At 38.4% G+C, this 10,189-nt stretch overlaps 2 protein-coding genes across 2 annotated transcripts in view; one reads left to right on the top strand and one right to left on the bottom strand.

Moving 5' to 3' along the window:
• PIGF (phosphatidylinositol glycan anchor biosynthesis class F) overlaps positions 1 to 1,230 on the bottom strand; it is a 27,334-nt gene extending 26,104 nt beyond the window's left edge. The window contains exon 1 of the mRNA XM_019655869.1: positions 1,088 to 1,230. The gene's annotated coding sequence lies outside the window, so the exon portion shown is untranslated. The remainder of the gene's footprint in view (positions 1 to 1,087) is intronic.
• A 112-nt stretch (positions 1,231 to 1,342) lies between these two features.
• On the top strand, positions 1,343 to 9,770 carry CRIPT (CXXC repeat containing interactor of PDZ3 domain). Its single transcript, XM_019655843.1, has 5 exons — positions 1,343 to 1,452; positions 3,447 to 3,512; positions 4,351 to 4,405; positions 8,114 to 8,217; positions 8,536 to 9,770. Exons 1-5 carry the CDS (start codon positions 1,437 to 1,439, stop codon positions 8,598 to 8,600), a joined length of 306 nt encoding a protein of 101 aa, XP_019511388.1. The 5' UTR covers positions 1,343 to 1,436; the 3' UTR covers positions 8,601 to 9,770.
• Positions 9,771 to 10,189: the final 419 nt, after the last annotated feature.

Genomic DNA, 10,189 nt, shown 5'->3' with positions numbered 1-10,189 from the left:
TATATATATAAATGACCTAACAGATAGTTTAAACATAGCACTAATGTTAAGGACCTTATTAAAGTAATAGTCCATGTTACACTGTGGTGAAAACTCCAGTATATATTTTTTATTCACACACAGAGGGGACACCCACTAACTCAAAAGGGCAAGTCCAGGCCCTGTCCAAACAGCTCTCACTTAATTCACATTATAATTTTCAAAGGCAAGTATTTTACTGATAAGGAAACAGGCTAAGTAAAACAGGTTATGGGACATGTCCAAGGTCCCAACTGCTAAAGCAATTTCAAAGCCTAGCCTCTTTGTTATAAAGATAATACAGTAGGGGTCAAGAACAGAATGAATGGCAAGAGGGAGAAAGGAAAAGTTTCTCACAGGTCCCATCCTAGGCCGACTGAGGGGCAGGGAGAGGGATCGGCAATACACTGTCTCGACACCCCTTCGGACATTTTTTTCTGGGCCACTCTCAGAATCCCAACTGACGTGAGCAGATTTGGATGTAATACAGTGAGCAGTACCCAAACCCAAATATTTACTGAATGAATGAATGAACGAACCAACGAGGCAACGAAGAAACAAAGGAGAATGGGTCATGGGTTTGCCCCTCTTGAGAAACCAGCCCGGTGTTAGGCCCGGGCGAACGTACGAGGACACCCATCAGGCGCCCCCTCCGGGGGCCACGGCCCTGAGACCCGAGGTCTGACCTGCCCATTGTCCGCAGACATTGTGGCGGGAGAGAAGAGCCTTCTGAACGGCTCCCGATTTCGCCGGAATCGCGCGACCTTCAGCATCCCCATCCCAAACTAGGTCGCTCGAAACTCTGCCCAAACCTCAGCCGGCTTAGCAGCGGGGATCAAGCTGAGAGGCATAATCAAAAAGCACAGGCGTGGAGACCAGGAGAAACGGAGGGGCAGACACAGTCAGAGAACCCGTCCATCACAGCAGCGCGTGGGTCACGCCGGAAGGGTGGCGCACGAGCGGGTGGTGGGCACGGGAGGGCCGGGGGCACAGAAGCTAGCAGCCATTTGCGCGGGAGTTGTCTGCACAGCCGGGAGGCCCGCGTGACGGAGCTTTCCGCTAGGCTTACCTAATTTTCCCGCCCGCAGAAGGGAAGGAGTAGCCACTACTTCCCACCATCAGGTGCGACTAGCCACCAGGACCCTCGCGCAGGCGCAGGCCTGTGGGGCGGAGACCCAAGGTAGCACAGCCAATCGGAAAGGTGGAGGGGCGGGCAAAGGAAGCAGCCCCGCCTTCCCGCTGCTGTTTATTCCTCCCTCGCCTTTCCAGGTGTAGGATAGGCGGGGCGGAGAGCGGAGGGCGGAGGGCGGAGGGACCGGAAGTGAGTTTTTATAACCCGGAAGCGGGATTCTTCCCTGGCTATAGTGTTGATGTCAAGCTGCTGCTGTTTTTGCGGTTAAGAGAACCGTCGCGGAAGAATGGTGTGCGAAAAATGTGAGTTAAGGGGCCGCTTCTGCGGGAGAAGGAGGGTAGGACAATCTAACTGGAGTTCCCCGGAAACTGCCCTTTTTTGTTTTTTCCTTCGGCCACCGGTTTTTGATTATAGCTTCTGTCCTCCTACCCTGACCTCTGACCATTCCTGCCCTTCCCAACGACCATATAGCCCTATATGTTTTGCATTCGGGGTGGTTTTAGCTTTGCACCTATTTGTCCACTTCTGTTGCTTCCCTCCAACACCGGATCTCATCCCATACTGTTTCTTGACAGGCTCCCTCGCCTCACAGACTTTCACGGCTGGAATGGATCTTAGTCACGTCTACATTTGCCAGATTTAAGCAAATAAAAATCCGACGCCCAGTTAAATTTGAATTTCAGGTAAACAACGGATAATTTTTAGTATAAGGATATCCCATGCAGCATTTGAGACTTGGTTGTTTGCTGCTCCAAAGCACTTACTTTTAGAACATTCTTTCCAGAAACAGAATTCGTTGTTTATCTAAAATTTAAGTTTGACTGTGCATCCTGTGTTTTATCCAACAACCCTAAGTCAGTATCCCATCCAGTTATTTAAGCGCTCTTTTCACAGTATGGAGGTGAGGTGGCAGGAGATTCTCACCACCTTCAAAGTAGTCTGTGTAGATGTCACTGACTTTTAGAAAAGTCTTTCCTCCCTATAGTTGCCATCAGTGATTCTAATGCCAATCGGTGAGATTTCTAAAAGATACCTTATGATTTTTTTGACCTTGCAAACTGTTTATATGTTTAAAAACAGCTGTCATATACCCAAGTCTCTTTTTTCCTCAGGCTAGACATGCCTGGCTCCTCCGTGGCATGGTTTCAAGTCCTCTTATCCTGATTACTTTCTAACATGATCCGTTTCGTTTATATACCCCCAGTAGATAAAACTTTGAACACAGACACCCATGAGATTGAATCACAGATCTTTCATTAGGTAAAAGAATGAACATGGATGAGTTACTTTAGTAAATTCTTAGTGTGCAGAGAATAATTTTGGGCTTCTGTATTTGGAGCCTGGCATTCAGGACCACCCTCCACAATAAGGCCTCAGCTTATCTCTCCAACTTCATTTTCACTAATCCTTATCCTCTTCCCACTTGGGCCAAACCAAACTATGTTGTATGCCCATGTCTACCCTTAGCTTTCCATGCCTTTCTTCAGGATGTGTTCTAGGTTGTCTCCATCCTCTTCACAGTTTGATTGCCACATACCCTCTCTGTTGCCGTTCCCACAAAGATTTCATGGATTTCCTTAGCCGAGGTTATTTCTTCTCCATGGAATTTCTCCTACTATGTTAGCTCTCAATTTCTTCTAGCTATCAATTCTTATACTTTTTATTTTCTAGCTTATATTTGAGTTGAATGGTTCTTAGCTTTTTTTTTCCCCCCCCTCTTTTGGTTCTCTGAACCCTTTGATCTGATGAAAGCTGTAGACTCTTACCAAAGTCTATAAAAAAAAGAGATATACAAAAGGTTTGTGTACAGTTTCATCTATTTCACGTCCACTAAGGTCCTAAGGTCCACTGGTGAAACCCAATTTACTACTGTTAGAGAAATCAGCAAGCTCCTTGAAATTTAGAACTTTATCTAACTCATTGGGTTTTTTCCCTTTGTGTTCTGTACAATAGTTTCTACATAGTATAAATGGTTTATAGATGTTTTGTAAATATTTATGGAATGAATATACTTAATAGATGTGTTTAACTGATTTGTTCAAAGTACACTGTACAGAGGAAGCTTGTTATAAGCCATACTATTACACTACAAATTTTACTAAGAATCAGTTAGTTTTCCATTGCCCACACTTAATATCTTAAGTCGCAGGTCAATGGCCCTGACTCCAGCATTAGCATTAACAGGCTCCTACTATAATGTGACTGTTAATACCGTTGTGAACTTTAGACACAATGTAGTGTATTTCTTAGATGGTAAATACTAATTCCCCTTTCTGTTAATATCTTGTTATAACAGGTGAAAAGAAACTTGGTACTGTTATCACTCCAGATACATGGAAAGACGGTGCAAGGAATACCACAGGTATTTTTCCTTTTTGAACACAGAAGTTGAATCAGATACTTCTTGTGAATAATGTTTTAGCTTTTATTGGGTCGTCAGGAAAGTCATGACATATTTTTCTATGTTTTTCAATGCAAAAATGTGTCTTGACTTTCCTGACGACCCAGTACATTACTTGTAAAATAAAATGTTATGCGTACAAAATATTTTATCTATTAAATTTAAAGAATACTGGATCCTCCAGCAATTTAATATCTTAGTCTATTTAGTTCTCTCAGTTACATGTCAGAGTTCCTAATTTAGTAAGCAGAAGGTGACATAATGATGAAATAATTTTCAAGCAACGAGTATATGATAGTAATGGATTTGATTCGGCTTAATTATAGTTGGTATTTAATTCCCTTTTTTTTCACCTGATTTTTATATTCTTAAATCATTTAAATGTTTTCACCTTCCTAATTATTAAATACAGTGAAAATGTTGTCAAATGGAAGGAAAAGAGATACTTTCACTGTATTCAAGGTCTATGGCACTAAAGTGTGGCTTCTAGATTTTACAGTACATAAATTAAATGTAGACGTATTCCTGAAGTCCTACTTTGAGTCTGAGAAATAAAATGATTGTTTAATCCAAATTTTTTTTGGCTTCTCTTTTTGTTTTCCTAATAAATGTCTTAAGTAGTGTCTTGAGAACCTGGCTATTAAATGAAGATTTTTTTTTTAATTTTGATATAGGCTAGTGTCTATTAGTAGGATGTCAAAAATGAACTTTTAAACTAATTGTTAAATGTTATATGTATATTTTTATATGTGAAATGTGTAGAAATAACTCACTGAAATACATGTGTATCTTGATATAGAAAGTGGCGGAAGAAAGCTGAATGAAAATAAAGCTTTGACCTCAAAAAAAGCAAGGTAGGTATAGGAGCATCAATAAAGCAGCAATATATAAAATTACCACTGTTTTTAATATTAAGCGTACTGACGTGAATTTGGTATGCATCATTCTATTGTGATAAAACATAGAGATAGGTAGTTCCTGTCACGCAAAACCAAGCTATCTGTTATAACCTGCTGCTTTCCACCCTGTCCCTCCTCGCTGTATCACTGTATGAAGATATTAGTGCCACTTTCTTTTTATAATTTCACCAGAAACATGACTTTTTTTTCCCTAGTTCTTAATTATCCTGCAAATCAGAGGCAGCAGAGAAATGTGGAAATAGCCTAAGTCCTGGAATCAGACCTCAATTTGAATCTAGACTCTGTCACTGTCTAGCTCTGTGACCTTACACAAGTTAAGTCAGTTTCTTAACTTTTCTGAACTTTACTTTTTCATCTAAGAATGGGGATAAAAATGTCTCCCACCTTAAAAACAATTCTTGACACCATGCTTTATTATATCCAGTCTTAAAAATCCCATGGACCCTTCCAGCTTCCATCCCATTTCCTTGCTTCACTTTATAGCAGAAGTTTTCAAAAGCCTTATTAGATACTTTCTCATGTCCTTAAATTTCATTCTCTCCTTCAGCCACTCCAGTCAGGCCTTCATCCCCACTATATTCTTGAAACTACTTTTGTCAGGATCACATATGACCTTTAAAACTGACGGCCTTTTGCTCTGGGACACCATGCTCTCCTGTCCTCCGAACTCACTGGCTATTCCTTCTTAATCAAGTGCCTCTAGACGCAATCCTAGACTTTTATAAATTTATAATTTCTCCTCAAGTGACTTTAGCCCAATGGCTTTAAGTTCAAACTGTCTGTTAATGACTCCCAAGTGTGTATCTTCAGTCCTGACTTATTCTTTGAGCCCCAAGCATGTCTCCAAATGCTTATTTAATTAAGCCAATTGGATGTCTAACAGGCAACCTCTTTTTCCTTCAGTCTTCTAATCATAGTCTTATTATTATACCACTGTCCAATCCAGTTGTGCAAACCTAAAAGCTAGAATTATTCGCTGGTTCCCTCCTTTCCCTCACTTCCCATACCCACCAGCATGTCCTTTGTCACAATCACCAAAATACAACCTGAATCCACCTGCTTCTATCCATCTCACTGCTATTATCACATTCCAAATCCCTGTTATTTCCTACTTGGATACCTTAATAACTTTCTCTCCCTGCTTCTTAAAGTAACCAGAGTGGTCCTTTAAAGGGCATGTAAGTCCTTTTATCAAAAGCCTCCATTGGTTTTCTTTTTATACTGAATAAAATCCAAGCCCCCAACTATGTTCTTACGAGGTCCTCCATGATCTGTCCCCTCCCACTTTCTATTGTACCAACTCCTGCATCAGATATGCCAGGCCCACTCCCACTGGAAGAGTGTGCTTGCTTTTTCCTCCTCCTACAGCTCACCCCTCAGAGCTTAAATATTGGGTTGTCAGAAAAGTCATGACGTATTTTTTCTATGTTTTCCATTGCAAAAATGCGTCATGACTTTTCCGACAACCCAATAGCTGGCTCCTCCTTGTTACTTTGGTCTCAACTGAAATGTCACCTCCTAAGAGAGGGTCCCTAACTAGCATCTAAACTAATGTCTTCCCTCCTTCCCCTCATGTCTGCCACAGTATTCTGTTTGAATTTTATCTACAACATATATTACTATCTGAAAAGCATGTTTCATTACTTATTGCCTATCTCCGCTCACTAGAATGTCAGCTTGATGAGGGCAGAGACTTTGACTGCCAAGTTCATCTTTAGTATTTAGAGCAGTAACAGGCACATAGTAGGCAATCAGTATATATTTGCTGAATGAATAAGTACGTGTTTCATGACTTCATCTCAAGGATTAGAAATATTAAAAATAAACTTACTATATACAGTACCTGGCACATAAGATAGCACAATAGACTTAATCTTTTAAGTGACAAGCAGTGTCACACTATGTATTGTTGACTGACTTATTGATATCTTCTAAGACCAGTTATTATTAAGTTGTTATTTTTATAGATTGTACAATTTTATATACTTCTAGTTCCTTTATGTTCCCAAACTTACTCTGATACCATTAAAAAGTAGCTATTAGTTTTGGATTCTCTAAATATCTCACTTTGGGAAGTTTACTACTGTATTGTTTTGAAGCTAAGATACTGTCATTTATAGGACACATCATTGAATTAAGAAAGAAAAATCTCTGCCAATTAATTTTAAGGTTTCAGAGATAATAAAATGTACATCTTAGAATGATAAATTATGGTCTTAAGAAAAATTAATCTCCACATACAGGTCCAAACAAATTGAGCTTATTGAAAAGAATAGTGCCTGTCTTCTCTTGTGGGAAGTAAAGTGACATTCTTTTGAGTTTGAAAAAATTAACCTTTGAAAATGAGCTATTGTACTGTACCCCAAGAGAAGAAACAGTGTTGGTATTCAGTATATGAGTATCGTTAGAAAAAGTTATTGCCAGTTTAGGGGGAAGTATTTCCTCTAAAGTTATTATTCACTTCAGTCACTATAAGGTGGCATTTTTATATAGTAGGAACCCCTTTATCTGAAGATATTGGATCAGTTAATTGAAGATGTCAGTTTAATTAGGTAATCATATCTTATTTTAAAGCACGTAACTATATGCATTCATCAATCATTTGATATTGAGATAAGCCCGTTTGAGTTCTTCATTTTCCTTCTGTAAATCATAACCAGAATATATATTTCCAGTATCTTTAAAGTGGAGCATGAACTGACAGTAGTGAAGCGCCAAATCTTCCCACTTATGATTTTTTTCCCCAATTTTTAACAGTTGTCTTATCCATTCCTAAATCAATAGAAGTTGTAATGATTCACGCTTATCTAGTCATCCTAAAGCATTCACTTAGTTTTTAATAGACTCAATCACTGTTTTTGCACTCCTATTTCATCAGTTTTCATAATATTTAATTATATCACACAAATAGATTGCCAAATACAACAGATATAAACAGGGATTAAATACAAATGACTTTTTTTTTATTTTGGGGAATTGGAGGAGGGAAACAGCGCTGGGGAATTGGGGGATGGGGAACAGACAAGCTGCTGTCCCTTTGTTCTTCAGTCTAGTTGTGAAGGACGTTGCTTCACTGGCCCATGTTGGCATCATCATTGCGCTCTTCCCAGGTGAGGCAGATCTGTCGCCAGCCTCTGGATGGCCGCTCACAGCGGCTCTCAGCAGCTCACACCGGCTGCTGGCTGCTCTCGCTGGCTGCCAGCCACACACGGTAGCCTATGGCAGCCCACTGCAGCTTCACTGCAGCCTACGCCGTAGGTGGTGACTCACTGCAGCCCAGTTCCAGGTCGAGCCGTTGTTCACCATCTTAGCTATAGAGGGCGCAGCATCACTGGCCCTCATGTGGGATTCGAACCGGGACCCCGCTGCTCAGAGCCGGCGTCCCAAGACAGCTCTTAACCAACATGCCACTTGGCCGGCCCTAAATGACTCTTTATATGCATACAACTTACATGGAAGGGGCAGAGGCGTGTAGGCATTTTAGAGAGTAGCCAGCTGGAAGAGTGCCATGCCTGTCAATTGTAGAGTTTGACAGAGGGAATAAAGAGCATGTCTTAATCTCATTTGTTGCTTAAATGAGGTTATTTGAGTGTTGCCGTTGTATTATATGTTTTTCTTTCTTTAAAAAAAAAAAATCTCTAGATTCGATCCATATGGAAAGAATAAGTTCTCCATTTGCAGAATTTGTAAAAGTTCTGTGCACCAACCGGGTTCTCATTACTGCCAGGGTTGTGCCTACAAAAAGGGTAAGTTTAATACCATTTTTCTGTTCATATCAAACGTGTTTCATTTGGTACTAATTTGGACAATACAGAAAAAGGAGTAGCCTTTCATAAATCCTGTTGTTGTAAAATGCTCTCTTCTATAAGGCACAATAGAACTTGTTCATTATTAAAAGTATATGGTTTTTCTGTTTTTATTTTTTTCTCTTTTCTGATGCTATTAAATTATGTTTTTAGCTTCAGGAATAACTTAAATTAACCAAACCATTGGTATTAGATATTTGTTTGGGATTATTAGTTTGTATTATGATTTGATTGCTTACATGTTTTCTTTTCTTTTAGGTATCTGTGCAATGTGTGGAAAAAAGGTTTTGGATACCAAAAACTACAAGCAAACGTCTGTCTAGATGTATTGATGAAGTTTCTGGCTTTTTAGATGTTTTTGCTTTTTGCTTTAAATTTTCAAGGTATATCATAGATGTTCAAGTTACAAAATAACATGGTTTAAGGCAAATTAAGTTTAAACCAGGGAAGTTGATTGGTATTCATTCTTTTGCTCTCAAGAAGTTATAAATAGCAATGTAACTAGGCTCCTATATTTTCTTTATAAGCATCTTACTGAACTGGAATTAAGTGGCAAATTTAACAGCAGCAAAAAATATTTTCCCAGTTTCTATGCACTTTTTATTTAATATTCATATATTTCTTCTCCCTCTATTTATACGTATTGCGAAAGTGAGAAGAAAATTATTGGTATTTGCTTAGAACATGGCATCCAGACTTAGAATTCTTCTCTCATTCCCTTGTTGGTTGCATAGTTCTTATATCCAATCCCTTAATTAATTGCAGTTTCACAGGGTATTTAAGTATCTGAGACCATTACTGCTGAATAGTTCCTTAATAATTAGCCAAGATCCAAATCAAACACAAGTTGTATTTATGGTTTTTAAAAATTTGTTCTTGAAGCCAAAGTGCTAATATCTTTTATATGAGAATAAGAACACAAGGGACACCCCATATATGTCCAAATGAATACAGTGGATTTCAGGAAAACATGTTATACATATTACCTTGAATTCACACTATGGTGAAAGACTGGAGAACAGTGTTTATCCATGATGATGTGTAATGGAAATGAATGACCACTCTTTGGGAAAGCTTTTTGAAGAAGAAACCAAATTTCTTTCATTCCTCCCTGTACCCCCCTCCCCCGCAAAAAAATAAATAAATAAATAGAACAAAGCAACCATTTTTTTATTTCATATATATATATATACTTTTTTTTGAGGTTTCAAAGAAAGATTTTTTTCTTATGCTGCCTTCATTGGAAACCTGCAGTATGCCCTATCACCAAGTAGAGTATGTATAAAATACCACTATAAAATGTATGGAATAGGCAACATGATATACATAGTATAGATATTACATTTTTATTTTAAAGTTGTTATGGAAAGTAAAGTTTTAACTTTAATTTTAAGATTTTTTAAATAGTGTTTCTAGAATATGTTGTTCATGTCCTGAAAGATCACAAGGCTAATGTAAAATACAATAAATAATAATAGTTGTGAAGGCTGGAAGTATCTTTTCATGCTTTAATCAATTTGGGATTTTTATTTAAAATTAACACAAGGGATTCATAATAGGAACCATTTATAGAGTGGCCCAGATCCATTACAAGTTGGGTTGGTCAACTTTGGGAAAAGTACATTTCTTAGGTGTTAACTGGGATCTGGACTTCCACAACTCACATTTCATATTCATGCCTTGAGTAGCCACCTTCCATAAATGATCCAGTGACTAGACTCAATTTCTCCTATGAAGATATTTGTTAATATTAAATCTCAGAACAGAATATAAGTATTAAGTCTTCATATTGTTGAAATAATAATATGACTGCCATACATTGATTAGAAGTTATTAGATGAGAAGGAAAATTCCAAAACAGCATGAATATAAAATATTGTTTAAAAAGTCATAAAAACAGAAACTAACATTA

The sequence above is a fragment of the Hipposideros armiger genome, unplaced genomic scaffold (genome assembly GCF_001890085.2).
Source record: "Hipposideros armiger isolate ML-2016 unplaced genomic scaffold, ASM189008v1 scaffold_248, whole genome shotgun sequence".
Lineage (NCBI taxonomy): Eukaryota > Metazoa > Chordata > Mammalia > Chiroptera > Hipposideridae > Hipposideros > Hipposideros armiger.
Note: the sequence above shows the minus strand (reverse complement) of the source record. Positions and strands in the feature narration are given on the sequence as shown.

Bases quoted from the DNA above. Each gene is read 5' to 3' on its own strand.
- CRIPT (XM_019655843.1), top strand. The intron at 3,513-4,350 runs GTATTTTTCCTT...ATCTTGATATAG, and splicing joins CGGTGCAAGGAATACCACAG to AAAGTGGCGGAAGAAAGCTG. The intron at 8,218-8,535 runs GTAAGTTTAATA...CTTTTCTTTTAG, and splicing joins GGGTTGTGCCTACAAAAAGG to GTATCTGTGCAATGTGTGGA.